This window comes from Canis lupus, chromosome 27 (genome assembly GCF_003254725.2).
Source record: "Canis lupus dingo isolate Sandy chromosome 27, ASM325472v2, whole genome shotgun sequence".
In the NCBI taxonomy this organism is placed as follows: Eukaryota; Metazoa; Chordata; class Mammalia; order Carnivora; family Canidae; genus Canis; species Canis lupus.
In genome coordinates this window covers 40,745,564-40,763,828 of record NC_064269.1, presented here as the reverse complement: position 1 = coordinate 40,763,828, position 18,265 = coordinate 40,745,564, and the positions used below count along the sequence as shown (strand labels likewise).

The window sequence follows — 18,265 nt, the reverse complement described above, 5'->3', positions numbered from 1 at the left end:
ATTGGTTTGGTTTGGTTTGGTTTTTTAATTCATAAAAACCCAGTACTCAAATCTCAGTTTTTCAGCGTGGTCTGCAAGATAGTTGTCAGCATTACGAAGAGGAACAGCTTGAGATCTAGGAACTAAGAGAAGCCAGGGCATCTGAAGGTTCCTGTACTTCTTTCCCACTGTGTTCAAGTTCCCTTGGGCTTGCTTGTTCCAATCCAGCAACAGACAGACTCATGGTTTGCTCCTGCTGCTTGTAAAGAGTTTTAGTCAACACACTTAAACAAGATTACTTAATAAAAATTGTCTTTCTATATTTTTAATAGAATTTTTTACTTACAATTTATTTATGATTGATCCATGATTTGTACATTTTAATTTGGGGCAGTATGGAATTCTTAGCGTAGATGATTGCAAATATCACTTCAGAACAAGTTTTATGTTTGCGGGTTAGATTATAAAGTACACTACAAGATTATATGCTATTTTTGTGAGTATCATTGCCTTTCATTGATTTTTTTTTTCTCATTTCAAAAATGACGTAATTTGGTAATAAAGGTTTTTCTCCCCCCCCCCCCCCCACTTTTTTAGTGGAGAAACAAGATTCAACAAGGAGAAAATAATTCAAGGTTAGTATATTTTATTTTAGCTGTCTCTTTCAGTGTTAATGTGATATGTGAGTTAATCAGATTTGGTGGGGTAGAGGAGTGGACTGGGGGCAGCTCTGTATTGTGAATAGCGTTAGAGAATTAAAGTGTCATAGCCCCTAGAAATATGATCAGAACAGATGGTAACCAAGAGGGAATAAGTTTCTTAGTGAACTGAATGTAAAGAATAGGATTCCAAGATGTTTATAGGTAGCTTCAAAGTGGCCCAGTCAGCTGATTCAGCAGTTATATTGGGTCTAGTGGTCTTAAAATATAACTGCTGTGATTTAAAATGATTTCATATTTGGAAACATGGAGTTTGCTGGCTGGTGTTAATGGAATTTTTCTGCTAAGATAGTTATTTTTAGTAGTAACAAAGAGGTTTAAAAAGAATCCCTCTTCTCACACAGAATTGTTATTTTATTCTGGACAGATTCTTCCTCTCTTGTTCTGCTAATTTGGATTCAGATCTTTTAATCTCCCTCTGATCCAGTAAGTCTAGCTTTTAAAGACTATCTTGGGTAAACTCTCAGCCAGACACACTATTTCTGCACTGTGATTATAAAAACGTAGTTTTATTTCTTTTGGTTAGGGACATCTGGAGTTCGCAGCAAGTGATTTTCAGACCCAGCATGACCCATTCCCTCCTCTGAAAACTAGTCTGATGAGTAAATGAACCTTTGTGTTCCAGTGACATGCGCCCCACCCAAATTAGCCTATGGACTTCTGTCCCTTACCGTCCTGTCCTTGAGTACTGCTCACCTGTCTCCTTTTCTTTTTTTCTTTTTTCTTTTTTTATACCTGTCTCCTTTTCATTTTTTTTTTTTTCCTGATTTTGTCAGTTAGATGCTTAGTTCTTTAAGTTACAGCATTCAAGGCTTATATATTTCCAAGGACCATTTTTGTTGCGCACCTACAGTTTTGATAGGCAGTAATTTTGTTAAGTATTCAGCACCAGGTGTCTTATTACATTTCCCTTAATGATTTCTTCAGTGATCCATGAAATACTGAGAACTGTTTTTTACATTTCCAAATGACTGAGCTTTTCATTTTTGTTCTTCATCATTTATGATTGACTGCCACTTATATTTTATATTCCAACAAGCTGATTTATTTGATGATGCCTTTTTGAAATCTGTAAATATGGTCAGTGTTTATAAATCTATTGTATGCTCAAGAAAAATCTGTTTTATGATTGTTGGGTTTGGAGTTATATGTCAAATAATCGACCTCTGTTTTGCTGTTCAAATCTGTTTTGTTAATTTTATAAATTTACTAATTTGTGTGCATGACTGAAATATCAGTTAATGGGTGAGAGTGGAATTGCCCACTGTGATGGGCAATTTATCGTTTAGTGCCTGACATCCTATCAATTTGTACTTTATGTCTGCTCTTATTATAGTTAGAGACTGTTTTATTAGGCATACATACAAATTTAAAAATTGTTCTGTCTTCCTAGTGAATTGGATCATTGATTATAGTAATCCTCACAATCCTAAGACTTTTGTCATAAAGTCTTGCATTTTTGAGTGTAATATAGCTTCTCCAGCTGTTTTGGGTTTGGAATTTGCCTGGTGTATGTTTTTCTCTTGCATTCCTTTCAGCCTTTTTGTGTGCTGATGTCTTAAGAGTTACCTTGTTAATGCTTGAGGCTGATTTTGGTTCTTCTCCATCCTCCCCCCACCTTCCTTTCCCTCCTCTTCCTTCTCCTTTTTCCTCCTCCTCCTCCTTTCTTCCCTTCCCCTCCCTACTGGCTTTGGAATGATAAACTCTTTCTGTTCTTTCAATGGTTACTTTTATATTTTTACCATTCATGTCTAATGAAGTGTAATACCAATATATATCTCTGTTCCCCCCAAAATACAAAGAACTTACATGACTATTGCTTAGTAGCTTAGCCCTATCCTTTTTTAACCACATGACATAGGCATTATTATTTGATTTATTATTTAGATTATTAGATTGTTTGGATTGTTTAGGTATACATGTATATATATTTATATTTATATTTACCAGTTTCTTTCCTCATTTCTTTTGCATCTCAGAACTTCATTCCTGAAATATTTTCTTTGAAAGGGCCCCTAGGGCAGATTGGTTGGTGGTAAAGATAGTTTTAATTGTTTCTATTCCAGACAATTCTATTTTTATTCTATTCAACCATTTTTAGCCTAGACAATTTAGACTGACAGTTCTCTTAGCACTTGGAAGATATTATTGTGCTGTTTTTTTGGCTGCCATTGCTCCTGTTAAGAAGTCTTCTGTCAGCCAAATCATGTTCCATGCTTAGCAATCTGTCTCTCTCTGCAACTGCTTTTAAAAATCTTTTGTTTGATTTTGGTATTCTGTAGTTTCCCTTAATAGATCTAGGAGGGATTTTTTTTCTTTTAATTTATTCTGCTTTGTGTTTTATCTGTAGATTTATGTCTTCTGTCATTTCTGGAAAATTCTCAGCCATTTTCTCTTCATATTTTCTCTCTTCCATTTTCTTTTTTCTGGAGTTCCAGTCAGATGTATGTTAGGAATACCAATCTCTCCTTCATGTCTCTAAGAGATGTGAGATGTGTTTCATCTCCTTTGTGCTGCATGTGGGATGATACCTCAGCCCTGTCTTTGAGTTCATTAAGCCTTTCTGTTACTAGATCTCCCTTTATCCACTGAAGGATTGTTTCCCTCTTCAGCAAATCTATTTTTCAATATTAAAAGATCTGTCTGGTTCTTTTAGAAAGCTCTTTGGTTGTTCTTGATAGCTTCTTGTTACTTACGTTTGTGATTCTGTTTTTATGTTTTATTCAGTTTATAGTCTATCTGCTGATTTCAGTGTCTGAAGTATAAATAAATAAATGATTCTGAGTCTGTTATTTGTTGTTTCTCCTTTCATTCACAGTGGATTATTTTCTTGTATGTCAAGTTTTTGACTGAACTCTTATTTGTGCTTGTTAATGGAGTGTAAATGGAGTGAAGTTAACCAAGCTGTCCTAGATTATGAAAATTGTGAGTCAACACCCAAGCTGGCAAAATTACTGAAACTACTCCTTTGGGCTCAGAATGAGCTGGACCAGAAAAAAGTAAAATATCCCAAAATGACAGACCTCAGCAAAGGTGTGATCGAGGAGCCCAAGTAGAGTCTGTGCTGGGGGGCCGGCACTTCCCCGGCACAGACTCCTCGGAGCAGCTGTCTGTGACTCAGAGATTTTTACTGCAGTAGAGAACTCTTTTTTCCCCCTTTTCTTTCTCCTTTCCTTTCCTTCCCTTCCCCTTCCCCTTCCCCTTCCCCTTCCCCTTCCCCTTCCCCTTCCCTTCCCTTCCCCTTCCCCTTCCCCTCCCCTCCCTCTCCTCTCCTCTCCTTTCCTTTCCTTCTTCTTTCTTTTTCTTCCTTCCTTCCTTCCTTCCTTCCTTCCTTCCTTCCTTCCTTCCTTCCTTCCTTCCTTCCTCTTTTCTTTTTCTCTTCTCTTCTCTTCTCTTCTCTTCTCTTCTCTCTTCTCTTCTCTTCTCTTCTCTTCTCTTCTCTTCTCTTTCTTCTTTCTCTTTCTTCTCTTCTCTTCTCTTCTCTTTTCTTTTCTTTTCTTTTCTTTTCATTTCTTTTCTTTCTTTTCTTCTTTTCTCTTTTCTTTCTGACTCGGCATCTTTTTTAAAGGGAAACATGGCCCTTTTAAGTGCTGGAAACCGAGCACTGAATGGCACTGTCTCTTTGGCAGTGCGGCGCAGTGCGCTCTGAAGGCAAGGTCGGCCCCGGCCCCGAGGCGCTCCTGCTGTTTGGCTCCTGAAGGATCGCACCCCCGTGGAGTGCTCGGTTAGGAGGGGATATTGTTGAACTGAGGCCTCCTACTCAAACCTACGAAAAGCGCTGATCATTATTTTGCTTTGTTAGCTTATAGGCAGAACATATGTTTTCTCAGATCTCCCAAGACTCGTTAGGCCTTTGTGGAGAAGTTTTCTCTTACCCCTTGGTTTTTTGTTTTTGTTCTTTCATAGGAAAGACTATATAAATTTGTAAATCCTAAAAAAAAATAAAAAATAAAAATAAAAATTCCCGTTGGAATGGAAACTTGTTAGCATGTATTTAGTCAGATTTGCTCTGAAGTGAATTTGCATTTGATTTTACTACTGACCTTAGACTACGCTAGCTTTCTTAGAGGATCTTTTGCTTCTGGGAGTGGTGAGTTCAGTCCACCTACCTTGCTGTGCCATGCAGCTAGACTCCCCCCCACCCCCACCCCCCCAACCCCGCGTTTGTGCTGATACCCTGGCAACTCCATTTTTTTAGTGTTAATATTCAGGTTTCAGCTCCGGGTATTTTGGTGGCTTTGCTTTTCCTCTTAGAGATTTTCCTTAGACCTTGTGAGCAACACACACACACACACACATGCATTTAGTTCTTTTGTAATAAGAGGACCCTTTGGAATGTTTAATCAGACATTAAATGTTTATTTAATGTTTATTTAACATTAAGAAATGTTAACCTTGAAATGAAGGTTCCAAAGTTTGTTTGTTTGTTTTTTTTTTAAAGAGAAGGAAGGAAGGATGAAAGGAACCAAGGATGAGGGGAAATAATACAATATTGCACATTTGGGCAGTGGAGATAAAGAAGGGAAACTTTTTAGGTGAGGATCCTACCTTTGAAATGCAGCACCTGGTTTGAGAACTTAAGATCAGAGCCAGCATTAATAAAATACAGCTAATGAAATGGTGAGCAGACATGAGAGAGGGGAGAGCTGGAGACAACTGAATTCTCATCATCAAATTCCCATTAGACATTCTTTTGGGAAACATTTGAATACCTGAGCCTTTATGGGATTATAGCTTAATCTTACTTGCTTGAAAAGTTATATAGAAAAGTACCCAAGGAAATCTTTTAATAAAATGTAGATAAATTCTGTTTATATTTTTTTACATGTGATTTATTTGCATGTGTTGTATTTATATTTGAATGTTACTGTTCCTTCTCTTACTACCATAGGACAAGGAGTAGATGAGCCCCTTTCAGAAACTGGATTTAAACAAGCTGCTGCTGCTGGCATATTTCTTAATAATGTGAAGTTTACTCATGTTTTCTCCAGTGACCTCATGAGGACAAAGCAGGTATGTTTGAAGTCAAGGTTTCCTTTAGAGTTAAAGTCTCCATGGCTATTACCTTGAAAACTGCTTCCAGAGTCTGTAGGAAATTCAGTCACATGCAGGTACCATCCCCAATCCTCTTCTTCCTCCACCAACAGAACTTTCTTTTCATCTTACTTTGTACTTTTATTTTGGTAATTTTTAAATTAAAGTAGATTGGGGAAAATGTCTAACAAAATATCTTTAAAAAGATAAGGTTAATGAGGAAGAGTCAGCAGAAACACCAGATGGGGGAATTTAACCCATTACAAAAAAACATCGAGGGATCCTTGGGTGGCGCAGCAGTTTGGTGCCTGCCTTTGGCCCAGGGCGCAATCCTGGAGACCCGGGATCGAATCCCACATCGGGCTTCTGGTGCATGGAGCCTGCTTCTCCCTCTGCCTATGTCTCTGCCTCTCTCTCTCTGTGACTATCATAAATAAATAAAAATAAATAAATTAAAAAAAAAATCAAATGTTGGCATCCAGACACCGTTAAAAAAGCAAACAACTATGTAACTGTAAAGAAATAAAAGACATGTTTAGAATATCTTTAAGGAACAGATTACTATAAAAGTGACCCCAGTGAATTAAAAAGGAACCAAATAAATGTCTAAAGACTCAGTGGAGGGAATAATTCCCCATGAGGGAATAACAGGGTTGGAATATAGTCACCCTGCATAAGCAACTAGAGAAACAGGGCAAAATTTGTGAAACAGCTGTTTGCAGACATTGGACTTTAGACAGTGTGGGCCTGTGATCCCCAAATGAGGTGAACCCTTGGATTGCCCTGGTGTTCCACCTGAAGCAATTTCCCAGTGCTGCTTGGAGAAGGCAAATAGAGCCAGTCATCTCAGTGAGTTGAAGAGATATGCTTGGAATTTGGGGGAGATTAAGTTAGGATTGTGGGACAGAGTGCTGGAAGAGGGAGCTGCACAGGGAAAGAACTCTAGAAATACCTATAGGGATCCCCTGAAATCTTTGGTGGACTAGAGTGTAGGTGAAAATTCATGAAGCCAGATATAAAACATAACTGCTAGGGAAAGAACAATTGCTCTCCCTAGAGGAGCCAGAAGCCAGTCAGTTTCAAGAGCTCACACAGGTTGGGACTGATTTGAGTTCCTACCATGCAAGTTGGAGAGATTTTGTTAGATCACACCTGAATAGTGAGGCTGGTCTGTGCTCAAAGGAACAAAATGAGGAAAGAAATAGAAGATATAAAAAGAACCAAATTCATCTTCTTGAGATCAAAAATATATATAGTATTCTGAAGTGAAAATTTCACAGGAGGGGATTACCAGCAGATTAGACACTGATAAAGAAGAGTTCAATGAACATGAAGTCATAGAAACAAATTACAAAATTAAGGAAGAAAGAAGACTAACAGTGGAAAAATGGGGGCACCTGAGTGGTACAATTGGTTAAGTATCTGATTTTGGCTCAGGTCATAATCTTATGGGTCATGGGATTGAGCCCCTTGTCAGGCTCTACACTGAGGGAAATCTGTTTGAGATTCTCTCCCTCTGTCACTTCTCCCACTCATGTATACTCATGCTCACGTGCATGTGTTCTCTCTTTCTCACTCTCCCTCAAATAAATAAAATGATCTTTAAAGGAAAATGAAGAGTTTCAATTGAGGGACCTGAAATAGACCCATACTAATATGGTCAGGTTGTTGTTGTTGTAGATTATTTTTTCCATTGGTTTGTTGTTTTTGTCATTGGTCTTTTTGAGTCCTCTTTTTATTTATTATTTTTAAAGGAGTCTGACTAAAGGTTTTATTGATCTTTTCAAAGAATCAGCTCTTGGTTTCATTGATCTGTTCTATTCTTTTTTAGTTTCTACTTCATTTATTTCTGCTCTTTATTATAATTTTCTTCCTTCTGCTGGTTTTAGGTTTTGTTCAAGTTCCTTTAGGTGTAAGTTAGAGTGTTTATCTGAGATTTTTTTGCTTCTTGAGGTAGGCCTGTATTGCTATAAACTTCCCTCTTAGAATAGCTTTTGCTGTGTTCCAAAGAAAAATCTTGGACCCTTGTGTTTTCATTTTAATTTATTTCCATGTGGTTTTGATTTGTAGTTCCCTGATGATGAGTGATGTTGAGTATCTTTTCATGTGTCTGCCATCTGGATGTCTTTTTTGGAAAAGTGTTCATGTCTTCTGCCCATGTCTTAACTGGGTGGTGTTTTGGGTGTTGAGTTTGATGAAAGTTCTTTTGTAGATTTTGGACATTAATCCTTTATCAGATATGCCGCTTGCAAGTATCTACTCTCATTCCATAAGCTCCCTTTTAGTTTTGTTGATTGTTTCCTTTGCTGTGCAGAAGCTTTTTATCTTGATGAGTCCCAGTAGTTCATTTTGTGGGTTCTTCATTTCTGATTGATTCTTTTTTTATCTTGGTGTTTAAGGATCTCACTGATGTCCTCCACTCTTTTCTCAACTCCAGGGAGTATCTATTTGAGCATTACTCTAAATTCTCTATCAGACATATTACTTCTCTCCATTTCACTTAGGTTTCTTGCTGTGATTTTGGGGCATATTCCTGTCTCCTCATTTTTGTAACTCGCTGTGTCTGTTTCTGTGTGTTAGGAAAGTCAGTGATGTCTCCTACGCTTGAAAGTAGTGGCCTTATGAAGAAGTCCTATAGTGCCCTGCGGTGCAGTGTGCCCTGTTCATTGGAACCTGGTGCTTCAGGGGTGTCTCCTGTGTGCTGTTGTGGCTGAGCCACTTTGCTTTCGGTCTAATTGTGTACAGAGGTTCTCTTTGTCGTGGGCGGGGTTTGGTCCCTGTGATGTTAGGGGGCCCTTCTGGGGCTACCATGGGCTAGAGGTGAGTCTGAACTGGCATTTGCTGAGACAGCACTAAACTGCAGGGCAGTTGCCCTGTGTTGTCCTCCAAGAAGTTTTCACTGATGGGCAGGGCCTGCAGTCAGACCAGTTGTCTCTCTTCAGCCCACTGCTGGGACCGCAATCTGACTCCTGTGTGGGGTTATTTTTTCCTCTCCTAGGGCAAGAGTCACTTTGGAGTGGTACCGGCCACTGTAGGGGCTACTTGCACATGGCCAGGCCTGTGACACCACCGTGTATGGGCTAAGGCTAGTGTAGTGGAGGGGATGGTCCACGAGGTGCTGGAGGGCAGGGTGGCATTATTAACAAGTTAGGTAGTGAATGTCTGCCTCACTGGTTCCTATAGGCAGCCATGTGTTTATGCTGTGGGGCAGGGGAGGGAAATGATACGTGTCAGCTCCCTTGTTCCTAGAGGAGTCTCCTGTGACTGCTGCCCCTCTGGACTTGCTCTGAGATGAGTGAATAACTCTCCCTCCTGTATGCCCCAGGAATTTTTAAAAAAAGGTTTTATTAATTTATTCATGAGAAACACAGAGGCAGAGGGAGAAGCAGGCTTCCCGTGGGGAACCGGACGCAGGACTAGATCCTGGATCCGGGATCCCCAGACAAAGGCAGACGCTCAACCACTGAGCCACGCAAGAGTCCCCCCAGGCATTTTTCAAACTGCTGCTTCTGTGCCGTATCTTGTTGAGCAGTTGTTGTGCTGTTTCTTAGAGGACTTGGACTCAGCTTTCTCTTGCCCTCCAGGCTCTCCCAGAGCCAAGCCTATTGTTTTTTTAAATTCCAGGTTTTAAGTCCCGCTGATAGTAAGAACTCAAAAAATTTGGACTCTCTGGTTTTCAAAGCCAAATGTTACGGGGGGATTTGTCTTCCCCACGCAGGCTTCCCTATGTGAGGGTCTGTTTCTCTTCCTTCTCCAGGCCTTTGGTTCCTTCCCTTCTGCACATAGCCTGTAGGTCTATTTAGGTCCCCATCACGTCTCTGCCTCTCCTACTGTCTTCAGTGTGGCCACTTCCTCTACCTTTAGTTGTGGAATTTGTTCTGTCAGTCTTTGGGTCATTTTCAGGGTTACTTACACTGATGTGAATGTTGCCTAATATATCCCTGGGAGGGGGTAAACTTAGGTTCCTCCTACTTTGCCATCTTCCCTGAGAGTCCAAATCTTTTTTTATCGATTGGGTTTTGACAAAGGTATGAAGTAATCCAGTACTTGAAAGGTACTCTTTTCAATGAAAGGTGCTGAAATAATGGACTACCCATATGGAAAAATATGGAATTTTGGCCTTTACCTCATATAGCACAATGTAATAAACAGATTAAAAATATGAGAGTTTAAAAGAAATGAAGAACATGATAAGGTCTATTGTCCTCAGAATGAGAAAGGGATCAAAGAAGTCATAGTTGATTTTACAGAACTGTTGGAAGATCATATTATCAGATCTGGAATGGGTGATAAATCCCAGTCAGAATAAATAAAAAGAAACCCATATCTACACTTAAAATAACAAAATTGCAAAACTTCAAAGAATAAGGACAAACATCATCCACTAATGGACTATCAACAAACTTTTCAGTATCAGTAATATATATAGATTTTTAATGTACCGAGCGATAATAGAGACTAACCTAGAATTTTATACCCAGCAAAACATTTTCTAGAGTGTAGATGAAGACCTATTTCGGATGAACAGGTTATAAAGAAACTTTGAAAGGGTAATTGAAGAGGGAGAATAATAACTAGAAGGGAGCTCTGGTTTCAGAAAAGATTGGTGAGCACACACAGTGGTGAAAGTAAAGATCAATGTGAACAAACATTGACAGCAGACAGCCATAATGATGATGATAATTAATTTGTTTGGAAGGGATTAAAAAACAAGGCAAATTGTGGACTTAAATTATCTCTATGTTTTTGCAAATACAGTGTCTGTTGTCAGTCACACCAGGAGAGAAGGGAACATGAACAAAAATGAGCCTAAATAAAAGACAACAGAACAGCTGTAGGAGTTCTTTGATAACTGGTCACCAGACATGGACTTTAAAATAACCATTGAAGGGCACCTGGGTGGTTCAATGATTGAGCATCTGCCTTCAGCTCAGGTCGTGATCCCGGGGTCCTAGGAATCAGTCCTGCATTCGGCTCCACAGGGAGCCTGCTTCTCTCTCTGCCTGTGTCTCTCATGAGTAAATTAATGAAATCTTTAAAAAATAAAATAAAATAACTATTGAGTGCATAGATTAAAAAATGACATTGAAAATTTCAGTAGAGAACTGGAAGTGACGTACAAGAACCAAACTCGGATTCTAGAACTGATGAAAACATAACTGAAATTAAGACTCAGTAGATGGGTTTAACAGCAATTTAAATTGCTGCACCTGAATGGAGAATTAATGAATTGGAACCTTTTCTGTAAAGGACCAGATAGTACATATTTTAAGTTTTATGGGTTACATGGTCTCCATCACAATTGTTCAACTCTGCTGTTGTACCATGAAAGCAGCCACAAACAATACATAAGTGGCTGTGTTCTAATAGATCTTCATTTACAACAAGCCATGGTCTGAATATGGGCTGCAGTTTGCTGACATCTGAACTAGAAGACAGTATTTCCTTAGAAGGAAATACTCAAATCCGTGTGAAGAGACAAAGGGTGAAAAGCACAGAAGAGAGGCAACTTTCACAAAGGAAAATTATTCCTAGTTCTTTTAAATTTTACTATGATGTATTTTGACATTTTGGCCAGAATGACTATTGTTTTGTGAAAAGAAACTTGTCTTTCCATTTTTCAGACTGTGCGTGGGATTTTGGAGAAAAGCAAAGTTTGCAAAGATTTGACAGTAAAGTATGATCCAAGACTTCGAGAAAGAGTAAGTAATAACTTACAAATATTCTTCACCAAAAATTATGAGTAAACCACCTCAGTTTATCTGATGCATTCTTGATAGGGATGTGGAATCAGCTAACATGTTAAGAACCTGCTATGTGAGATTGGCTGTTACATATGCTCATAGATAGTATCTTATTTAATTATTAAATGTGTGTGAGGTAGGCATCCTAAATTATAAAAGCAAGATCTGTTCATTAAGAACTAGTAGAGAAGAGTTTGAGGTAAAAGTACAAAGTTCTCTTCTCAGCCTCCATTTCCTACTTCCTGATTTCAAGCTTTAGTAGACTCTCTTATGTACCAGAAATGAATCTTGCTGAAATAGTGATTTAGCTAAAGCCATACCTCAATTTCAGATCTGAGATTTGATCCCAGACCTCCTCCTAGAGCAGTAGTTTTGCTCTGCAATGCAGGCCTGTAAGCGGGCTAATGTCCCTGGCAGCCCTATGATTTCTTCTGTACCTGAATGGAAGTATCGAATGGCTAGGGCATCTTTAAAGAATTGCTTTTCAGGATTTGCATGTGTTCTCTATTCTTGTCCAAAATATATGCTAGAGTTCCTCAGAGATCCTGCTTGGAAAGACTCACTCTGTGCCTCTGAACCAAACAAGCATTGTGAGTTCAGTGGTGGGGCGCTGAATGAGGCCTGTCCTCACAAAGTAGGGAGAGAGCATTGTCATTGGATGGGCTGGCTGTTCTCACTCTGCTCTCTCTCCCTCAGTAGCATCCTCTCCTGTGATTTCAATTGATTTCCATATATTTATATATATTTTAGCTTGGATCTCTTGCTCAGATATCAAACTACCTACTTTTTATTTCTGCATGTGTGCCCCACAGCTACTTCCAGCTCAGTGGAACACCCCCCTTTCCTGGAACTGGCTCCTGCTTTACCCAATTCCTCAAACCACACATTCTTGACTTCCTTGCCTCCTACCATCTTGTCACTTTTGCTGTTGTGTAGTAGTTCCTGAACCCTTGTCCCTCTGCCAACCCACTGCTGCCATCCTAAACTGCATCTGGTGTTCTCTGTCACCTAGATCACCGGGAACAGTGATTCTCCTGTCTTTGGACTGGTACTTGCTTTTCTAATCTCATCTTCATGCTGCTGCCAGAGTACTCTTTGGAAAACGTGGTTGCTACGTACCTATGTAAAACAGTTCACTGTTTCTGTTCTACCTTCAGGAGCCCGTCCAAGCTCCAGCTTGGTTTATCAGCTGTAGGATATGATCTGTTGCCTCCATCTGCCTTCTGCCTCCTTCCTCTCTCCTGTGCTTGATGCCCAGCCTTAATAATATTAGCCAGCATTTGCACAAGTGCTCCCCACCCTCTGGCCCTGCTCCAAACCCTGCGGGTTTGTTAATCTTCACAGCATGCTGATGTTGTGAAGATTTAGAAACCTCTGTTTTTACAGTTGTAGAAAGCAAGGCACACCGAGGTCAAGTCCATGCCCAGAGTCCTAAGGCCAGTACATGGCACAGCTCAGATTGGACCACTGGTGATAGGCCTCTCATGGATCTTCTCAGTGTTGCCCAAACACCTTGTGCTCTTGCCTCACTGAACTTCTGAATCCATGCTCCACTCTACCTGGAATACATACTCTCCAAACCTGGCTGGCTTCCATTCCAACCCCAGGGCTTTGGCTTCTGCAGCCCCGCAAATGCAGATTAGCCATCTCTGCTGTGTGTGTCTGTGTCCAGTAGTTCTTTCCATTACGACATTCTTCCCCTACTGTTCTAGGGTAGTACCCCACCACACTGCAGTCTCAGTAAGGATGGAGAGCTGCAGACTCCTGGTCTCTTCTCTGCACTGGCCTCATTGCCGGATGTGTTTCAGCATAGCATTTGGAATATTTAATGAATGGATGTCTCCATTCCTGAGAAAACAAACCAAGTTATTTTTAACATTCTCCTTTATGATAGAGGTTGTTTCAGTTATGAGGATGAAAGACTTTGAACTTGAGAATTGGAAGAGCATCTGACAAATGTGCATATGGTCTTAGAAAAAAATAACATTTAGTTGTTGGACTTCTGTCTGGTGGTGGTAGAATTTTGGGGCATCATCAGTGTAAGCCATAAGCAATGATACATCTCTAAATATTTTATTATGCAAGTAATCTGTTATCATTGTAAGGAATTAAAAGTAAGAACAGTTTGGGGAAAAATACAGTTAAAATGTCTACCATGCACAAATACTGTGAACATTTTGGTATGTGTTCTCTTGACTTCTTCTCATGTTCATCTGTTAGTCTATCAGTCTATCTGATTGTGTTCACATTTTTCTAAATGTACCTCTATGTGTGTTTTTTTTTTTTTTTTTTAAGGTTTACTTATGTGTTTTAGAAAGAGTGAGAGGGAGCAAGCACAAGTGGGGGGAGTGGCAGAGGGAAAAAGAATCTCAAATAGACCCCCTCCCTCCCACTGAGTGTGGAGCCCAACACAGAGCTTAATCTCATGACCCCAAGATCATGATTTGAGTGAAACCAAGAGTCAGACACTCAACTGACTAAGCCACCCAGGCACCTCTATATGTGTTGTTTTTTAACTAGCTTTTTCCTCTGTTTTTCAGTGCTAATAAATGTACATGGATATGATCACTTAGTGACTGTATTATTCCAATACATGGATATTACATAGCTACTACTGGTGGATACCTAGGTTGTGACTAGATTTTCTACTAATGTAAATAATGTTAAAATAAACCTCTTTGTAATCAATTCTTTATACACACACCTAATACGTTTCCTAGAAGTGGAATTGGTGAATATATACTTTTTTTAAAGCCTTGTATATTGCTAAATTTCCTTTCAGAAAAGTTGTGCCAGTTTATACTTCCACGAATAAGATAGGAGAAAGTTTTTCTCATGTAAACTCTAGCTGTTGGTAGTCTTCTTGGTCCTCTAGTTTAATAGCACCTGCAAGGTGCCATCTTAATTTTCACTTTTATGGATTCTTGGTGAGGTAGATATCTTGTGTTTTTTTTGGTCATTTGTATTTCTTTTGTGACTTCTGTGTCCTTTGCTATGGCTCAGTCTTTATGAATCTAAAGAGCTAATGAGCTTTGAAAACACACATATATGGGTTTGAATTTCAACTTTGCTGATTTTGGGAATACAGGCTAGTTGCTTAACCTCTCTGAAACTCTGCTTTCCCATTTATAGATATAGAGATGAAAATACCCATCTCACAGTGCTGTTATTAGGATCAATGAGACAGTATGTATGAATGTGAGGTGGCTGACTTGGTGTGCTTCACATATTAGTCTGTGGCCCTGCAGTCTGTGCAAATCTCTGTATTTGTCCAGTAAAGCTCTACCCACCATCTACTTGAGTATGTTCCATAGAACCTGTCTGGACACAGTGTACAATGTAAGATGTTAACTGAATTTTCTAGGGTTTGCAGCCTCTACGGAGTATGTTCTCATTATCAGTTTAAAAATAAAGTGAGTGGAAGGAAACCAAGCGTCTTGCCAGAGTGCTCCAGTTTTGCCACAAGCATGTACTCAGTTGTCTTATTACAAATTCATTTGAGGCACTTTTGTCTATTTGACCCTTCCAGAAATATGGGGTTGCGGAAGGCAAGGCCCTAAGTGAGCTAAGGGCAATGGCCAAAGCAGCTGGGGAAGAATGCCCTGTATTCACACCACCTGGAGGAGAGACCTTAGACCAGGTGCGTAGCCCGGGGTGAGTTGCTCCGTGGATGAACTTGCCAACATCAGAGTAGGTAAAATTGGGTTTCTTTTGTAAATGGGATGTCTCTAAATCTTAGCTAAGCAGTTTGAAAGTTGTCTGGTTCATAAAACAACTCTGCACAGTGTGTTCATTTTTCCTTTTTAAGCTGTCTTGTTTACTCTTAAGTTGGCAGTCATTGCCAATACTGGATTTAAAGTACGTGTGTTATTAGGTGATTCTTGAAGAAAAGCCTTTGAATCTGAAGCAGTAACTTTAGCAGTGGTAGTGGTAGGCAGGAGAGCAAGTGCGGTGCTGCTCAAGGAGAGTGGGAGGCAAAACGGTTCAAAACTCGAAATCTTCAGGCCTCTCCTCTCTCATCTTTCACTCTGTAAGTGACCTCATCACCACACTTGCATTTCGTTGGAGTGTTCTGCTTTTGGATTGCATTATTGGGGATTTTCCCCCCTATTTTTTATTTTCATAATTTTCTTGTAAAGGCTATTAGCTCAGTAAAGGCAAGATTTTTTATCCTTGTTGGTGGTTGCTCTAACCAAACTGATTGCTCTAGATGTAGTTTCATAGTTAACGCTCTTATGGGCTTCTTTTTTACTTGTAAATTGCCCTAACTAGATTGTAAGTGCTTTGAAGGAAAGAATTAGAAATTTTGTCTTACTCTTCTTTGTTCCCCAATGTGCTTCCATCACTCCAGAAATACGGTAGAGGCTTTTACTGCTGATCAATTAACAGAAACAGAATTCTATCTGCTTATGTCATCCCTACATTGACATATTCGAAAAATCCAATCACTTGTGTTTTATGTTTATGTTTTAAGGCAATCGTTAATGTCACTTTATTTTAATTTCTTCTCTTGTAGGTGAAAATGCGTGGAAAAGACTTTTTCGATATTCTCTGTCAACTGATCCTGCGAGAAGCGGGTCAAAATGAACAGTGTTCCCAAGGAGCTCCAAGCAACTCTCTAGAAACTTCTCTAGCAGAGATATTTCCTTTAGGAAAAACGTGTGCCCCTGAATCTAATTCAGACAGTGCTGCACCAGGATTAGTCGCCAGTGTCTTAGTTGTTAGTCACGGCGCTTACATGAAAAGCCTGTTTAATTATTTTCTAACTGACCTTAAGTGTTCCTTACCCACAACTCTGAACAAATCCGAATTTATGTTGGTTAGTCCCAATACAGGGATTAGTCTCTTTATCATAAACTTTGAGGAAGGAAGAGAAGTGAAGCCAACAGTTCAGTGTGTTTGTATGTACCTACAGGATCATCTGAACGGAGTGACCGACACTCACTAAAATGTAAATTGACATCCAAATCTAGCAATTTTGAACTTTTGAGGGAGTGCCTTTGGCTTTATTTCCATCCTCTGCTAGTGCTGACTTGGAAACAGTTAAAAAGCAATTACAGCAGTTATAAAGGTTGAATGGAATCATGGCCACAGAGAACACTAATGGGAAACCACTTAGGATTGACTTATTTTGTCTTGAGTACAGTTGGCATTTTCCAAAGTAATTTTACTGCCCTGTTCAGTTATGTCTCTGGATTGTAAATGAATTGAGGAAATCAGTATTGCAAATTGAGGGATTCACGACCTCATAACTATGTTTTTTCGTTTTCTTTATGTTGATACTTTAATATCTGAAAAATCTATTCTATTGGCTCTTGGTAAGATGCTGTATGTTTTTTACTATATCACCCAGTGCTTTAAAAGAAGGAAAAGAAGGTACTATTTATAATTCTCATTGAATATTTATAGTGAGAACATATTGTATTTTAGAAGTCCTTTAAATTAAAAATTCTTAACCATCCTCAGTTTTATATAAAGCAAAATGACACTAAAATTTTTAATATAGAAATCAACTGTTGAAATTTTTTACTGTAGAGGGTTTGAAATGTGGATGAATGGATATTATGGTTGCAGGTTGGTCTGGTGAGGAAGAATGGAAAGCATAACTAAGAAACATTAAAGAAGGAATCTCTGATCAAAAGAAGATAAAAGAGCAGGTCTTTCTCATCTGATTTATAGGCTGAAGAGTTTAGTTTGGGGAAGGTTCTAAAGTCAGTAGGTGGTTACTGATGTACTACATGGTAACCTCAGAAGGAAGGGGGGGATGCTTCCTTGGAAAGAACCTTGTTCTGATAACCTCACTCCTCAACTGTGGGTTTGTGTGGTAGGTACAGTTGCCTCTTTTTTCCACCAGGTGGCACTGGAGAAAAGGGATTTTGGTTAACTGAATTTCGTACACAAGGTTGGCCCCTCAAAAATCCTCATCTAAAGGAGTGTTTTCCATGTAGTTGGCTTTTAAGTTATCATGCTGATGAATGCTGTGAGTCTCACCTTACAAGAGTATTAATACTAAAGCATGTCAGTTAAGGCCAAAATCACATATAGTCAAAATTATTTTGGACAGCTTGTCAGTCATGTGTAAAGTTAACCTGTGTGTCCATCCCTGCTCTTTGCCTGCCAGTGCTGGAAGAGAGCACGTGGTTGAGCACTAGAGCGAGGACTCCACAAGTGAGAACTTGAAGAATTCTCACCATCCAGAAATAATTACTTCCCCTTCTTCCTTTTAAAAAAATTTTTTTACTTAAAAGAAGTAACATGTTGAGATGTAAGTGAAGTTCCTTTAACTAGTTCCCACAGTGCTATGCCCCTCTTGTACTCTGCAGAGGCCACTACCATGGTGCGTCTATATGTATTTTCATCTGTTCTTGATGATTTACCTAGGATCATAAGACCATGGTATTGCTTCAGTGTTTTTTAAAATGTACCTAAATATCATCAATCTGTACTCTTTATTTTCACTTATTATATCATGCAGTTCTATCTATGTTGGTATGTATGGATGTACTTATTATCACTGTGTTCTGTTAAATAAACGTGGCACGTTTTGTTCATTTGGTCTCCTGTAGAGGACATTTGAGTACACTTAGTATTTTCTTTCAGGCAACGGCCTTTTGCTTCTTTCTTGGTACTGTGGTGTAAAAAATGTGCATCCTGTTTGACAAGAGTCAAATAGATTTTCAAAATGCCTGGCCTGGTTCTTCATCTCTCTGGCAATATTCAAAAGTTCCTGTTTTCCACATTTCTGTTAGCACTTGATACTATCTGATGAAAATCTGTGAATCTGATGAG

At 39.2% G+C, this 18,265-nt stretch overlaps 1 protein-coding gene across 2 annotated transcripts in view; it reads left to right on the top strand.

The window, feature by feature from the left end:
* Positions 1-18,027, top strand: part of TIGAR (TP53 induced glycolysis regulatory phosphatase) — a 28,061-nt gene extending 10,034 nt beyond the window's left edge. The window contains exons 2-6 of one of the 2 annotated variants that reach the window (XM_025461873.3): positions 577-614; positions 5,590-5,711; positions 11,357-11,434; positions 15,006-15,116; positions 15,993-18,027. In XM_025461873.3, coding sequence (XP_025317658.2) covers positions 577-614; positions 5,590-5,711; positions 11,357-11,434; positions 15,006-15,116; positions 15,993-16,424 — 781 coding nt within the window. In that variant the 3' untranslated portion in view covers positions 16,425-18,027. Of the gene's footprint in view, positions 1-576; positions 615-5,154; positions 5,234-5,589; positions 5,712-11,356; positions 11,435-15,005; positions 15,117-15,992 lie in introns of those variants that run through there. The other variant, XM_049102363.1, reaches the window with a different exon arrangement.
* Positions 18,028-18,265: the final 238 nt, after the last annotated feature.